The sequence below is a fragment of the Capra hircus genome, chromosome 16 (genome assembly GCF_001704415.2).
Source record: "Capra hircus breed San Clemente chromosome 16, ASM170441v1, whole genome shotgun sequence".
Classification (NCBI taxonomy): domain Eukaryota; kingdom Metazoa; phylum Chordata; class Mammalia; order Artiodactyla; family Bovidae; genus Capra; species Capra hircus.
In genome coordinates, this window is record NC_030823.1 from 37,081,204 (window position 1) to 37,098,986 (window position 17,783).

General features: G+C 39.0%; 1 protein-coding gene across 1 annotated transcript in view; it reads left to right on the forward strand.

Annotated features, from left to right (window-relative positions):
• Positions 1 to 17,783, forward strand: part of MROH9 (maestro heat like repeat family member 9) — a 94,609-nt gene that overhangs the window by 55,672 nt on the left and 21,154 nt on the right. Inside the window, exons 11-16 of the mRNA XM_018059940.1 lie at positions 5,437 to 5,591; positions 7,801 to 7,966; positions 9,079 to 9,221; positions 10,492 to 10,629; positions 12,914 to 13,034; positions 16,438 to 16,575. Coding sequence (XP_017915429.1) covers positions 5,437 to 5,591; positions 7,801 to 7,966; positions 9,079 to 9,221; positions 10,492 to 10,629; positions 12,914 to 13,034; positions 16,438 to 16,575 — 861 coding nt within the window. The remainder of the gene's footprint in view (positions 1 to 5,436; positions 5,592 to 7,800; positions 7,967 to 9,078; positions 9,222 to 10,491; positions 10,630 to 12,913; positions 13,035 to 16,437; positions 16,576 to 17,783) is intronic.

The following is a 17,783-nucleotide window of genomic DNA, read 5'->3' on the forward strand; positions in this document are numbered from 1 at the left end:
AAATCGGGAAAGGAGTATGTCAAGGCTGTATATTGTCACTCTGCTTATTTAACTTATATGCAGAGTACATCATACAAAATGCTGGGCTGGATAAAGCACAAGTTGAAATCAAGATTGCTGGGTGAAATATCAATAAACTCAGATATGCAGATGACACCACCCTTATGGCAGAAAGTGAAGGAAAACTAAAGAGCCTCTTGATGAAAGGGAAAGAGGAGAGTGTAAAAGCTAGCTTACAACTCAACATTCAGAAAACTAAGATCATGGCATCTGGTCCCATTACTTCATGGGAAATAGATGGGGACACAATGGAAATCGTGACAGACTTTATTTTCTTGGGCTCCAAAATCACTGTAGATGGTGACTGTAGCCATGAAATTAAAAGATGCTTGCTCCTTGGAAGGAAAGTTATGACCAACCTAGACAGCATATTAAAAAGTGAAGACATTATTTTGCCAACAAAGGTCTGTTTAGTCAAATCTATGGTTTTTCCAGTAGTCATGCTTGGATGTGACAGTTGGACTATAAAGAAAGCTGAGTGCTAAAGAATGGATGCTTTTGAACTGTGGGGTTGGAAAAGACTCTTGAGAGTCCCTTGGACTGCAAGGAGATGAAACCAGTCCATCCTAAAGGAAATCAGTCCTGAATATTCATTGGTAGGACTGATGCTGAAACTCCAATACTTTGGCCACTGGATGCGAAGCACTGACTCATTGGAAAAGACTCTGTTGCTGGGCAAGATGAAGGCTGGAGGAGAAGGGGATGACAGAGGATGAGATGGTTGGATGGCATCACCAACTTGATGGACATGAGTTTGAGTAAGTTCCAGGATTGGTGATGGACAGGGAAGCCTGGTGTGCTGCTGTCCATGAGGTTACAAAGAGTCAGGCATGACTGAGCCACTGAATTGAACTGAGCTGAAAATAAGGAGGCAAAAGACCTATACTAGAAAAACTTTGGAAGGTTGGTGATAAAATTGAAGATGACACAAAGGGAAGTAAAGATACACCATATTCTTGGATTGGAGGAGTATTGTTAAAAAGACTAGGTTGAGACTTCTTTGGTGGTCCAGTTGTTCAAAATACACCTGCCAGTGAAGGGGATGCGGTTATGATCCCTGGTTCAGGAAGATCCCACATGCTGTGGAGCAACTAAGCCCATGCGCCACAACTCTCTGAACCTGTTCTCTAGAACCCATGCTTCACAGCCCATGCTCCACACTAGAGAAACCACCACAATAAGAAGTCCATGCACTGCAATGAAGTGTATCCCCTGGTCAGCAGAATTAGAGCCCCACAGGCAGTGACAAAGACCTAATATAGCCAAAACTAAATAAATACACTCTTTACAAAAATGAGTAGACTACCCCAAACAGTGTACACATCCAATGGAATCTCTATCAAATTACCAATAACATTTTTCTCAGAACTAGAACGAAAAAATTTTTAATTTATATGGAAACATAAAAGATCCCCAAATACCCAAAACAGTCTGGAGAAAGAAGAATGGACCTGAAGGAATCACACTTCTTTACTTCAAACTATATTACAAAGCTACAGTAATGAAAACGGTATGGTACTAGCAACAGTAACAGATACATAGATCAATAGAACAACACAGAAAGCCTAGAAATAATCCCACACACCTATGGTCAATGAATCTACAACAAAGAAAGTAATACACAATGGAGAAAAGACAATCTCTTCAAGTTGTGCTCAAAAAATTGAACAGCTACATGTAAAATAATAATATTAGAACATTTCTAACACCATATATAAAAAATAAACTCAAAATGGATTAAAGACATAAATGTAAGACCAGATACTAGAAAAATAATGGAGAAAAACATAGGCAGAACATTCTTTGATATAAATCTCAACAATATCTTTTTGGATCCATCTCCTAGATGGCATAATATTATACACTAAAAATAAAAATGTATATAATGTAAAAATGGAAATAACAAACATAGACAAGCGGGACCTAATTAAACTTAAAAGCCTTTGCACAGCAAAGGAAAGCATAAGCAGAACAAAATGCAACCTATGTAATGGTAAAAAAACATTTGCAGATGATGCAACCAACAAGAGATTTATTTCCAAACTATACAAACAGCTCATACAATTCAATACAAAAAAAAAACAAGCAACCCAATCAAAAAAGGTACATGGAATGATGCTTAATATCACTATTAGAGAAATGCAAATGAAAACTACAATAAGATAACACTTCACACCAGTCAGAATGGCCATCATCAAATAGTCTACCAATAATAAATGTTGGAGAAGGTGTGCAGAAAAAGGAACCCTCCTCCATTGGTGGGAATGTAAATTGGTACAACCAGTATGGAGAATAGTATGGAGATTCCCTAAAAAGCTAAAAATAGAGCTACCATAAGATTATTCAGCCATAAAAAAATGAAACAATGCCATTTGCAGCAACATGGATGGACCTAGAGATTATCACACGAAGTGAAGTGAGCCAGACAACAAAGATAAATAACATATAAAGTGAAAGTGAAAGTCACTCAGTCATGTCCGACTCTTTGTGACCCCATGGACTGTATAGTCCATGGAATTCTCCAGGCCAGAATACTGGAATGGGTAGACTTTCCCTTCTCCAGGGGATCGTCCCAACCCAGGGATCAAACTGGGGTTTCCTGAATTGCAGATGGATTCTTTACCAGCTGAGCTAACAGGGAAGCCCATATATATGAACTGATACAATATTGCAAATCAACTACATTTCAATAATACTTTTTAAAAAGATAAAGATAAAATAAAACAAGAGAAAAAGTTGAATGAAAATGGGAAAAATAAAACTTACATGAAGCCTATAAAGAGAACTTGCAAGATTATAACTCAGTGTTTACCATTCTAGACCATTCCACTACACGTATTTCATTCCTTCAAAATACAGATGCATGTCTTCTTTAACCGTAAAAATGTTTTTGGAAGTGTATTGTTTCATTATTATTCTATTCCATTATTTTGACTTGCTTTTTAAAGGACTCAAGTTATACATATGCTTTCTGAATTGAGCTTATATGTTTTACCTAATAAAGTCTACCCAACCAAAATAAACCTTTCTTTAAAAATGGCTTTTCTCCTATTATCCATAAATGCACAGACTGGGAGGCTGCCAGAAGGGTAGACTAGGAGGTCCCTGAGCTCACCCACTCCAAAAGGCACACCAAAATTACAATTATTTACAGAGCAACTATTGATAAGAAAGACTAGGAAACTAGCAGAAAAACAAATCTACAGCTAAAGAACTAAAGAAGGAAGCGCAATAAGATGGGTAGGAAGTACAGAGACACTATACAGTCAGTATCCAAACCCCCAGATTGGAGACCCATGAAGCAGAGGATAATCACAATCTCAGAGGTTCTGCCCAAGGAGTAAGGCATCTAAACCCCACATTTGGCTACCCAGCTTGGGGGTCCTGCACCAGAAAGATGAACTCACAGAATATCTGATTTTGAAGGCCTCTAAGCCTTGCTTTCAGGAGAGTCAGAGGGCTGTAAGAAACAAAGACTTCACTCTTAAAGCATACATGGTAAAATTCATATGCTCAAAGACCCAGGGCAGAAGCAGTAATTCAGAAAGAATGTGGGTCAAACACACTGATCTTGGAGAGCCTCCTAGAGAGACAGGGGGCAACTTGGACTCACCTGGAGACTTAGACTCTAGTGAGTAATGCGGATGAAAGTTACAGTGTGGCAAACGTAGCCAAGAATAATGTAATATCTTCACATGACAGATGAGAAATTTACATGGTAAACATTTTGTAGCAAATAGAAATATGGAATCACTATGTTGTACTCCAGGAAATAAGAAAGTGTTGTAGGTCAATTATATTTCAAAAACAAATTAAATTCATAGAAAAAGAGATAGGGTTTGTGGCTTGCCAAAGGCTGGTGGGGGGTGTAATTTCCAGTTAGAAGATAAATAAGTACTAAGACACAATTAACACAGCTGTATATTATATATGAAAGTTGTTGAGAGTAAATTTTAAGAGTTCTTCACCAGAAAATATTTTTTCCTTTCCTTTTATTTTGCATGATGGATGTATGCTAAACTTATTGTGGTAATCATTTCATGATGTATGGACATCAAATCATTACATTATATGCTTTAAACTTATACAATGCTTTGTGTCAGTTATGATCTCAATAAAACTTGAAGGCAGTGACTCTCATGGAGGCAGCGACTCTCATGAAGGCAGCAAGCACGAGATGTGTCTGTTGCCCTCATTAGGTTTAATTACCCAGTTGGGTCATGATCATATCTTAGTCTCTCAAAGTGTTCTAGTAATTGTCAGTGATTTACATGAAGTGACCATGGGTGTATCAAACTGTACAAAACTGTATGGAAACTGTATCAAAATTGTACATATTTCTAAAATGAAAAGGCTTTCATATTCTCCTCACTCTGCACTTTGCTGTTGGTATGACAAGGCATTTAAAGATGTTCCTGGCATTTTTTTTTTTAAATTTGTAAGTATATGGGTTAACTTCATGGTCATTGGCGAGAAATCCCAAGTTCTCAGCTGTACATATGTATAGTTTGTAAAAACAAAGCAACTGAGATACACTCTTAATGTTCCTTGCTGGGTGTGGAGGCTGTGGGTCAATGCCTTCCAGAGGGGCTGTAGCTCAGGGCGTGCACTGTGGAACTGGACCTGTGGACACTGCAGTGGGCATCCAAGGTTGTCTTATTTTTGTATATAGTGACATAGCATCCCACTGCCATTATTAGCTGTGGAAAAGGAGAGGGTCAGCTGGAATGAGAATTGTTTTGGATCATTTTTCTTTGAAGTGCTTCCCTTGTGGCTCATGCTGGTAAAAAAATCTGTCTGCAATGCAGGAGACCTGGGTTTGATCCCTGGGTTGGGAAGATCCCTTGGAGAAGGGAAAGGCTATCCACTCCAGTATTCTGGCCTAGAGAATTCCATGGACTGTATAGTCCATGGGTTCGCAAAGAGTTGGACTCAACTGAGCGACTTTCATTTTCACTGAAGTACAGTAGTTTTAAACTTTTTTAAACAAACCATAGAACTCTGCATTGTCAACAAAGCCAAGAGCCACTGCACCAATGAAAGTTCAAGAACCCTCTGTGCTAAACATGATCTGCAATGTCCTATTAATTTTTTTGTATGTTTGGAGTACTTAAATGTTTTTGAAATCAAATAAACAGTATTATATTTTTTTAAATGTCAAGGAAAAAAATAAATGCATGTTAATTTCTCATGAAAATAATCACTTCGTTATGTAAAAAAGCACATAAATATGCTTTCCATTGGTGCTTATTTGTGTGTTAGTTGCTGCCTTGGTCATTCTGAGAAGGACTAAATTCTTAATGTCTAAGAAATGTTTGGTTTATAAGTGCCTAGGGAACAAGAGACTCTAATTGGCCTGTGAAATTGCTTTTACAGGTGTCTAAAATTGTGGATACTATCTATAAGCAGCTGTGTGGAGATGATTCTCCCATTCTGAGGGAAGCTATGTTGCGGGTCATCACCTTGTTGACACGTACTTCACCAAAGAAGGTCATCTTTCAACTTATGGACTATCCGGTACCAGCAGATGAGTAAGATCCCTCCTGCAGGGTTTGTTCAGTCTTGAGAGTCAGATAGAACAGGGCAGGGCAGATCTCATTTCTTTTCTTCCTGAAGGATAATGTCTATGTTTACACCACATGGGATGATTGTAAGGCTTAACTAAGATCATATACAGTATGTATAGCTTCATAAAATACATGACACACAGTAGACAATCAAGAAATGATACTTGTTATTATTTATTTGAGGCTTTAATTGTGTCCTGTTGTGTATTCCACATTGAAAAACCTCTCCTCAAAGTAATAATGTTTTTTTCCCCATATGCGATAGAATTCACAGTGGGTTTTTTTTTTTTTCATTTATGAAGGACCTAAGATATTTCCACCCACCAATAAAATAATAAAACAAAAAAATTCCCAGGTATAGTTGGGAGTCCCTTGTCCCTTAACTGTTTATTTGAAATTCATGATCCAGGATCATAAGAAATATTTAAGAAGAAAGGATGTTAATGTGAGCCTACATGACTTTATGAATCTAACAGCCAAATTAGAAGAGCTTATTAATTCACATTACTCCATTTCTATAGTTCATACATTGGAAGGGAAGGTATTACTTCTCTATTACAGTGTAAAAGGCAGGAAGTTACATTATGGAAAGAATGCAGGCCTTGGAAACAAATTGACCCTTATATCCTGTGTGACATCATGTAAGTTTCATAAACATCATGATCCTCAGTTTCCTAATCTGTGATATGAGCAAACTTTTTATCTATGAAGCTGTTACATGGATTAAATTAGTTAATGTCTACAAGAGGTCAATGAAATCAACAAAACGCTAAATGAATTTTGTTGATTTTTTCAACAAGCCAACCAAGTTTGTTGGCTTTTTGTTGGTTGTTCTTGTTGTTGTTGACTGTTTTCAACTGAGAGATAGCAGTTTTTAAAATATACATTTATTTATTTTAATTGGAGATAGCATTTTTTAAGGAAGCTTAAATTCACAAAGTATTTTACTACTTAGGCAATTCTTAAAAAGTAAAATTATTCATAGGACTCAGTGTTTTCTTGTTTAGGTAGGAACTGAGTACCCACTGTGTGTAAAGTATTCCCAGCCTTCAAGCATTTTGTTGAGGAGAGTGAATATACCCACATGAATATAAGATAAAAGCTGCCAATGGGTCCATCATGAACAGTATGAATTGAGAAGGTACAGAAAGCAAACCTAATTAGAATTAGATGAACTTTATTAAACTGGTCACCAGGAGGTCTTTTGCAGTAGTAGGTGAGGATGGATGTAAAAAAGACTGGAATTTGTAGGTAATCTTAAACGGAGAAACAGAAAGAAGATCTGGTCAGCCAGAAGATACAAGCAAGAGGTAAAGGAAGAGGCCTTGAAAGATTTGATGTCCATGTGGTTCTAAGCATGGTTCTATGAATAAGCCTTGCAGACAAAAGCATTTGGTACTAGGGTTCTAGACAGCTGAGTGTGTCCATGTTCTGAAGGGCCAGGGCCCCATATTAAGAACCCAAATGCAGAGAGAATGAGCAACAGAGTTCAGAACTCAGCACGGCTTCACAAGGTATCAAGAATATACCAACACAGAGGACTGTTTTTAAAATGAGCAACAGTAAGAATAATCTTGAAGAGTAGCAGGTATGTAGGGAAAGGAACTTAGGAATTGGAGGCTGAGAAGCTGGGATTCTAGTCACATCTGGTGAGCTGATTAGATATGTGACATTTGGGGAAATGGCTTAGTTTTTAAATTTAACTTTTTAATTTTTAAGTTATGTAGCTTTTTATTTAATTACCTTCTAGCTTTTCACATTGATTTATTTACATATATGTTAATTTGTATATCGATATCAGTTTTTAAATATTCAGTTATCCCTGGACAAACAAGGTCACAAGATGGAAGGAAGGGTATGGGGTAGAGAAGCTGATCAGTTCCTGACTTTGAGCTGGACAGATATTTAAATAACAGTAGGAAATTAACTTGCAGACTGAGAGACTGTATTTTCCATAAGACCTTATTAAAATTCTTCCTTTGTTTTCAAGGACAAAAATCTTAATGGGATCATTTGGGAATGGGAATATCAGTTTGTTTTGGACTTGTCTGAAGTTTCTTTGCTCTATAAACACGTAAAACCAAGATTGTTTTCCTGATTTGAGTCACACTGTTGAGCAGAAAATGAAAAGTGCATGATTCTCATGATTGGGGCTCGGGGGTTGTGTTTGCAGCATTTTGATACTGATGTGGTATGCAGCCGGTTCCGAGTCAAGTGTGGTCCCCCATGTACTGAAGACAATCTTGTTGATACTGAAAGGAAAGCCTAGAGAAGTGGAGAAAATAACAACAGAAAGAAAACATTTCTCTCTCGACACTACGAACATGATGCCTGTGGCGGTAAATAACACAATGAGTAATTTCCGTTTGTTGCCATTGTTTTCTTAATCATGAAAATTCCTATCTGCCCACAGACTCAGTCATGCTTCCTTGACACAGTTTGGCTCTCATTCATTCATTCATTCACTCAGTGCACATCCATGATCACAAAGCTTACAGTCTCGTAAGAGACAGAGACAACGAACCAAAAAATTTGTCATATGTCAGATGATACAAAGCTTAGAAGAGATATAAAGCAGGGTAAGAAAAAGAAGTGCTGGAAGGGTTTCAGTAAATTGCTCAGGGCAAGTCTCTCTACTATAGTAATCTAATCAAAGACCTGAATGAGGTGAGGGAGTGATCCTTGCAGGTACCCGGGCATGAGAGTCCTAGACAGAGAGAAGGGCAAAAGCCATGTAGCGATGGGAGTTTACCTGGTATGTTATCGAAGCAAGGTCAAAACATCTGGAGAGAACTAAGCAAGGGTGAAAGTGTAGGAGATGGTATCGGAGAGGTAGCCACCAGTCAGGTCACGCAGACTTGATAGGCACGTGAAGGCCTAATCTCATTCATGCCATCATTATATATCTCCCAAGCACCCACATTGGCACTCCTGAGAGTAAATTCAAGTCTTACAGAGATATAATAGGAAAAAATGGATAATGTTCCACAAACATGAGGTGGTGAGATATGTTTCTCTGATATTGTAGGTATTGTAGTGGTCAGGGCACCAAACAATTTGTTAGTGACCTGGTATGCCCCACCCCCTTTAAATATTTCACTGTCCTGGATTGTTGAAGCGTGGGAGGACCTGTGTTATTAACCACATTGGCATGGAGTCTGGGGATCTGTGTCCTTCTTGGGAATCAGCTTGCTTCCTGCCAGTTTGGCAGTCAGGCACTGTTGATAGTGCTTTAGGAGCCCATGGCCAGAAAATGCTTGGCACGGTTCCTGCTTCAGAATGGACTTAGTGACCATTATTGAATGAATGAGTATGCATGCTCGCTTCAGGTTTCCTTCAAGGAAGTTGGGGGAAGGGTTGCAGAGTCCCTCCCTTTCCACATCCCTCATCACTGCTGCCTGGGTTTAAAGGGAGATGGTTACATTCTTGACGCCAAACCTTTCCGTTACAGGCATCCCAGGCCCTGTGCACGTTACTGCCTCTTGGTCCTTACAAGAAAGCGGTGGCCCAGTTTTTCCCCCAGCTTTTGATGGCCCTCATGCTTCAGCTCTTTTACAGCAGCAACCTGAGACTGATGACAGAAGAAAGGCCTTTGTGAGATACTAGGGGTTGTTTCAGACTGAATAAGAAATGCACTCCAGCTGTCAAATATCTCTACTCCTTTGGGTTCCTTTGGAACTACATAATCCCATGTGCAGTATATTCATTTATTATAGTTTTCTCCCCTTTGAAGGGTAGGATGCCTTTGGAAAAGTAACTACCCTAAGTACCTCAAAGTAAGCTAGGACCTTCCCCAAATGTGTCTGTAGTGTATAAAAAAAAATCACTCCCACAAAACACAGTTTATTCCTGCCCCAAAGGGACGCCACCACACAGAAAGAGTAGGGAGAAGCAGCAGGTCTAAAGCTGGACATGTACTAGCTCCGCCATTTCCTCTGATAGTGATCTCTCAGGGTAAATTAGGTGTAAGGTGAAATAACATGCCCAAATGTGTTTTGCGAAATGTACAGTTGCCTTGTGGTTGGTGATAGGATGCGTGGGCTTATGATAGCATGCTGCCATTCTGTCCATGTGTGCATGCACGCTAAGTCACTTCAGTCGTGTCTGACTCTTTGCAACCCCATGGACTATACAGCCCACCAGGAAATTCTCTCCATGGGATTCTCCAGGTGAGGATACTGGAGTGGGTTGCCATGCTCTCCTCCAGGGGATCTTCCCAACCCAGGGATTGAACCCACATCTCTTATGTCTCCTGCATTGGAAGCTGGGTTCTTTACCACTAGTGCCACCTGGGAAGCCTGTCATTCTGTCCACATAAGGTAAATTCAGCTTTTCTCTTTTTGCCCAAGAGATTACAGTTAGCTTTGCTATTGTGCAGGGTAATCTAGACCCAACTGTCTGCTATTTGCCCTCATCTAAGCCAGGCAGGACTCTCAAACACAATCTGTCCCATTAAGATATTAAGTATGCTAATATAATCCACTCTCTTTCAAGCAGACATATACCAAATCATCTCCAGTAGGTAAGAATATATTCTATATATTTAAAGCATCCAAAGAAGACAATCAACAAGCACCTTTAGCATGTTTTCACATCATTAAGCATCTTTTGCTAATAACTTTTAATAAACTAGTATGCTGCTCTATTATTCATCCTAGATTTTATATGCTACAATTTCAGTTTAACTCCACATCCCACACCCTGTTAATCAGCAGAGATGAAGACCATTTAGTGCTATTTTCCTTTGAAGCATCCCCTTTCGCAAAATCAGCATCCTGCCCATCTTAGAAAAGGCAGATCATTTGTATTTAGTTATGTAACGGCTACTGGCAGGTGATGACTCTCCTCTTCTTTGGGCCCTTAGGTATGCCCGGGATGCCCTGAGAGTTCTGCTAAATTGTTCTGGACTTCAAGAGGTGGATACTGCTCTAAAGAGAAAGAATTGCTGGAACCAGTTTTCCCAAGTGCTGTTTCACCATCACGGAGTCTACCTTGTGGCCAAGTAAGAACAGGGGCTTTGAGAACTGTTCTGTCTCTTTCCCACCTGTTTCATCTTTCTTCAACTGAGCCATGTGGGAACACAGTCAGTATCCACTCCAAACTTCCAAATCTCTCTTAATAATCTGAATTGCTGTTCAACTCCTACTTTTTCACTTATTTTTGAGGGGGGGTTTACTTTTCCTTGCCTTGCTTTCTTAGCTAATGACATAGATACCAAATTATCCTTCCTCTACCCAACAAGCTTCTCTTTCAGATAAGGAGAACTAGAGGGGAATCTGCTGCTTCCTTCCTCTGTTGTTAGCTGATTTCTGCTTTATAGACATCAGATGGTTAAAATGTGCTCCCACTTAGAAGAGGTCTGATATAAACCTGTGCCCAATGAGACAGATAAATTCGGGAAAGTATAATAGAAAAGGGCTTTTACTTGTACCATAGTTCTTTTTCTAGCTAATCCACCAGTGAATAGCAAGCTTCTGATTACAGGAATCAGATTTTCTGATCAAGAATCACGATACATGGCCTTGACAACTTAGTAGACCATTTGAAGTTGTGACTGACTCAGAAAGTACAGTGCATATGGTTTCTGGACTCTTGGTGCTTTTAAACCAACATTTTATTTGCACATAGATTTCAAGAACATATTTTATATAAAAACAAAAGGTGGTACCTTTCCATCCTACAGATAGAATCATTCTATCATCAGTACCTTAGTACATTTGAATCTTCTTACTCAAAGCATCATCCACATACCAATAACAAGAGCATCACCTGGGAGTAAAATATGCAGAATCTCAAGGACCTCTCCAAACCTACTAATCAGAAGCTGCATTTTAGCAAGATCCCTGATTGATCTGTATGCTCATTCAAATTTGAGCATCAGACAAAACCCTGATGCTGGGAAAGACTGAGATCAGGGAGAAGGGGGTGACAGAGGATGAGATGGTTGAATGGCATCACCGACTCACTGGACATGAGTTTGAGCAAACTCCAGGAGATAGTGGGGGACAAAGGAGACTGTATGCTATAGTCCATGGGGTCGCAAAAAGTCAGATGCAAAATAGCAACTGAACAACAACACTTTAGTGCTTCTCTACCTGGAATCTTCAGATCGAAGCTCTGTTACATGATCCTTCCTAGTCCTGCCTATCTGATCTAGGCCAGCATGTTGGAATAACTGTGAGCCTGGTCACTGGCCCAAGTGTCTTATAGAGAATGGCTCAGTGAATCAGGGCTCACCACCTCTTCTCCTTAATAACCTAGGATATCTCCCAGGATAGTTTCTTAATTATATCATTCAAAGGAATGATTTGGTCTAAAACTACCAATGTAACCTGTCAGCCATGAAATTAAAAGATGCTTACTCCTTGGAAGAAAAGTTATGACCAACCTAGATAGCATATTCAAAAGCAGAGACATGACTTTGCTGACTAAGGTCCATCTAGTCAAGGCTATGGTTTTTCCAGTGGTCACGTATGGATGTGAGAGTTGGACTGTGGAGAAGATTGAACGCTGAAGAATTGATGCTTTTGAACTGTGGTGTTAGAGAAGACTCTTGAGAGTCCCTTGGACTGCAAGGAGATCCAACCAGTCCATTCTGAAGGAGATCAGCTCTTGGATTTCTTTGGAAGGAATGATGCTAAAGCTGAAGCTCCAGTACTTTGGCCACCTCATGCGAAGAGTTGACTCATTGGAAAAGACTCTGATGCTGGGAGGGATTGGGGGCAGGAGAAGAAGGGGACGACCAAGGATGAGATGGCTGGATGGCATCACTGACTTGATGGATGTGAGTCTGAGTAAACTCCGGGAGTTGGTGATGGACAGGGAGGCCTGGCATGCTGCGATTCATGGGGTCGCATAGAGTCGGACACGACTGAGCAACTGAGTTGAACTGAACTGAACTGAACCTGTGTGGTCATCTTTGATTGTCAAGATATTTATTTTGCATTATTTATTTTTTCTCCTTTTGGTCAGGCATGGATGGGAGCTTGCAGTAACATAGGGCAATCTGTACTGTGACACAGGATAGGAGAAACAGGAAAGAGGAGTAATGTTAAGGACAGAGATATTATCAGTGATCCAGGTATATAAAACTCCCCAGAGTCTGCATAGAATTCATAATGGGGCTGCAGTTTACCTTGGATAAAGGGATATTTGATAATATTCTTTTTATCTGCATGATACAAAATATAAGGCTAATGGTTTTCCCTTTTCTACCATTAGCATATACTGATGCAGAAAGTGTTTTTATCTTCTTTGCTAATTCAGTGCCTTATTCTCCTTTACAGAACTCTCAGTGAATATAACTTTCCACAGTTTCCAGAGACATTGCATTATCTCTACAAACTCGCTGTAGAAGGTCCTAGAAGGTCAGAAGACAGTGTTATCACAATAATATTCCTCACTGAAGTGAGTTTCACTAGGAGACTGTGAATAACTAGGTTCTCATTTCCTTTGATAATCCAAACTTAAATCAACACTCCAATGTTTTATCTCCCTCTCCAAATACTGATTCTTACCAAAAGTTAAGACAATAACAGATATCTGAAGCTGAGGGGATAAGGTGAAGATAGATTTGGATTATGAGAGGGTTGTCCCTTTAGACTGTTTCAGAAGTTGACCTTTGAAGGGGTGTGAATTGTGCAAACTAATTATTTTTGTAGCACTAATTCATATATCTCTGCATGCTTGTTAAAGTATCTAGATAATTGAGTTTACTCAAAGGTGCTAGGTAACCTTTGAATCTAAATGAGACTTCAGACTGCATGGAGGAAAAAAAAAGAATGGACTAAATAACTGGGTAACATGAAGATATAGAACTGTATCACTTTGTACATGAACATTACACCAAATATTGGAATGCCATAAAACATTAAGCAAATTGAAGCTTTTTGCTTACAAAAAGCATGTAGAAAATTCTATTAAATGAAATTAACTAAATGAAATCTAATCTTCCCTAAAAGTAATATATAATATACAAGTTTCAATCTAAGGTATGATGCTAAATATTTCCCAAAGTTTGACGTGATTTCAAACTTCATAGCAAAATAGTTAATAAATTACAAAGGCATACCCCTATACTATAGTATGTACTTCTAAAGCTTTCAGAATTAGTTTAATGTAACATTGCAATAGCAAATCACCTATGTTTTTCAAACTTGCTTAATACATTTGAATCTCTCATATTTTATTTTGTGACTCGTTATTTTTATTGTACAAATACCAAATCGGTCTAAACATAACATACAAAAATCCTCCCATACAGTAACACAGTTAAAAGAAATTTACACCTACTATTCATTTTTAATTTCTATCTCAAATAAAACAAATGAGTTCAGGTTTTTAACATAAATAGATGGATGAAGAGAAAGACAGGTGGTGGGGGAGGAAAAAAAAGGATGGAGGGAGGGAGAAAGGAAATTTCTTAGCTCAGAAAGGCCTAGAAGTTGTGAGTATCTCTACTCCTCAGATCTTGGTTTCTAAATACATTTCCCACAAAAAGGAACACAGGTTCCCTGTAGGAATGGTTGATTCCAGGGAATGTACGCAATGAATCTGGAACACCCTGTTCTGCTAGACTTACTTAAAAAATGACAGAATGGGTCAAAAGGACACAGAAGCCAGCTTGAAGGAGCATCCCCAGGAAAACCTATGACAATCTGATCATCAAAAGGATTGACAGTAATGGCATATAATCCTTTGAATAAAATAAGAATCCTTGAGCCTGAAAAAAAAAACAAATAAAAAATAAACATACCGACTACATAAAATGTATATAAGCATCATTAATATACCTTATAATGTTGAATGAATCCTCTTGTCTCTCTAATCATGGATGTAATACTTACTTGATGTAATATTATATTATGGATGTAATAAAGTTGGAGAATCACATGACTGTCCTTCCAGGAAATCAGCAATGACCACACTCTTCCACTGCTTTCTCTATTTAGAACTTCTGGGCAATTGTCAACTTTCCAGTTCAACTATGCAGCCCCTTGGCCTTTAGTTATTCTGAGCAGCCCCTTGGCCTTTAGTTATTCTATGTATTTTACCTTGTTATGGTCTTCTCAGCCAATGATACCTAACATAGTATTACCAATGCCCATGCCATATATTAATATTTGTTATTTCTAGTTTCCTACTACTGTAAATAGCAATTGAGTTTACATCTTTGTGCCTAAATTCTCTTTCTTTTGGCATTTTATTTTCTTATAATAAATTCCAAGAATTTGCAATAATAACTAAAGTGTATAAGCATTCTTGGGCTTCCCTGGCGTCTCAGTGGTAAAGAATCTGCCTGCCAATGCAGGAGATGCAGATTTGATCTCTGGGTCAAGAAGAGTATCTGGAAAAGGAAATGGCAACTCAGTCCAGTGTTCTTGCCTGGGAAATCCCATGAACAGAGGAGCCTGGAGGGCTACAGTCCATGGGGTCACAGAAGAGTCGGACACAACTTAGCGACATAAACATTCTCAGGCTGGGGACGGTTAACTGGAAGGCAGGGCCATCAGTGCTCCCCACATAGTTCATTGGTGAGCTCATTCCATAGCACTTCACCCCCATGGACAAGCTCTCCAATGTGAGAGGCAGAATGGATGTCCTGAGGGTGATTTGATTTGTTCTTACTGTTAAAACCTTCAGAGAGGTTGAACATTTTAAAAATATTATTATTTATAAATTAAAGTTTCATATATGAATACCCTGATCTTTATCCATTCAGCTACTATGACCTTAGTTTTTTCTTAATGAATTGTATGATTCTCTGTCTTTCACACATGCACACACACACACCCCACAGATTTGTGGAGGATATTAAGTAACATATGAACATGGTACTTTAAACATCATTAGTGAGATAAAACACAAAGATTAAAAAAAAATCTGTAAAGAAATATTTCCCCCCCTCAGAGGGTTTATTGATATTATACGTGTTGATACTATAATTTTAAGATTATGATATGCATTGAAAGTGAAAGTGTTAGTTTCTTAGTCATGTCCAACTCTCTGCAACCCCATGGACTGTAGCAGGCCAGACTCTTCTGTCCATGGGATTCTCCAGGCAAGGATACAAGAGTAGGTTCCTATGCCCTTCTCCAAGGGATACTCTGGACCCAGTGATTGAACCTGGGTCTCCTGGGTTCCCAGGTGATGCTAGAGGTAAAGAACCTGCCTGTCAATACAGGAGACATAAGAGACACGGGTTTGATCTTTGAGTTGGGAAGATCCCTAGAGTAGGGCACAGCAACCTACTCCAGTATTCTTGCCTGGAGAATCCCATGGGCTGAGGAGCCTGGCGGGCTACAGTCCATAGGGCCACAAAGAGTCAGACACAACTGAAGTGGCTTAGCACACGCATGCTCCTGCACTGCAGGCAGATTCTTTACCATCTGAGCCACCAGGGAAGCCCATGGTATGCATTACATGGTAGAAAATGAATAAATAAACATATAACTGCTATTAAGGTTTTCCAGGTAAGAGAAAGAGGAGGCAGCATGAAAGCATAAAAAGTAAACATAAACTCTATTATCCTATATGTAAAAATTTATTTCATCATATCTATATGTAGATATGATGAAATTTTCTTTCATCATATATATATATAACAAATCACATATTTCCTACTATATCTGCTACTTCTCCTTCCCTCTATGGGCCCAGAAATCTATGTGAAGCAAAAGTATGTGTCTGTATTTAGAGTTTTAGTGTGATTTGTATTCGTTTTACTAAACATGTCGGGATTTTTATTGCTGAAGCAAAAAAATCATGCTTGGCCTTTATTCCATCTACGAACTTAACTGTTTTCTTTTAGCTTCTCAACAATTTCTTCAAGGACCCATTCCCAGAAAAATTTTTGGTTCTCTTCAGAAACTGGGTCAATGACCCCGACCCTGCAGTTTGCAAATTGAGCCTTCAGAAAATTGCCAGTATGGCACCAGTTATCAATGAGGTATGCGTGTGTATGTGATTTGTGTCTGCCAGCATTCAAAGTTATGATCTGAGATTTGATATAACTCAATATCATTACTGGAGAAGGAAATGGCAACCCACTCCAGTACTCTTGCCTAGAAAATCCCATGGATGGAGGAGCCTGGTGTCCATGGGGTAGCAAAGAGTTGGACACAACTGCGCGACACAACAGAGGTTAAAGTGTCTGCCTGGAATGCAGGAGACCAGGGTACGATCCCTGGGTCGGGAAGATCCCCTGGAGAAGGAAATGGCAACCCACTCCAGTGCTCTTGCCTGGAGAATCCCATGGAGGGAGGAGCCTGGTAGGCTACAGTCCATGGGGTTGCAAAGAGTCGGACTACTGACAAAACACTGATTATTTTTAGTTTATACATCACTAAAACAAAACCAAGTCAAGTATTTTATCAATAAGGAAACTGAGTTGAATTGAAAGGATGTGTTGTCAACAGGCTTTATCAACTTATTTATATTTTTCCAGAAGATTATTCACTACACTCAGGACTTATCAAAATTGCCCTACATAAACACTCTTGTTACAGTCTAAACCACACGTCTGTAAGTTATTTTTCACTCCAACATACACACATGAATACACATAAATTCCTGTCTCAGAGCATTTGTTCAAGTTTTTTCTTCCTTTATAATACTTTCCTCCACACATTCACATTTTTCTTATTTTTCAATGATTATCTCAAGTCAAATTTCACTGAATATTCTGCTTTCTAGCAGCCTGATCCCTTTCAGAGCCACACCAACTATAAGCAATTGCTTATATAATATTTATATTTTTGGCTCTCTACCTATGACTCTGAAACTAACAGCATCAGCGTCTCTTGGAAACTTGTTAAAAATGCACATTGTCAGGTCCTATCACAGGCCTATGGAATCAGAAATCCTAGAGGTTGTGCCCACCAACCTATGACTTCAAAATTCCTCCGGTGATCCTCAGTTCAGTTTGGTTCAGTCACTCAGTCGTGTCTGATTCTTTGCAAATCCATAGACTGCAGCATGCCAGGCTTCTCTGTCCATCACCAATTCCCGGAGTTGCTTAAAATCATGTCTGTTGAGTTGGTGATGCCATCCAACCAACTCATCCTCTGTTGTCCCCTTCTCATTCTGCCTTCTATCTTTCCCAGCAACAGGGTCTTTTCAAATGAGTCAGTTCTTCACATCAGGTGGCCAAAGTAT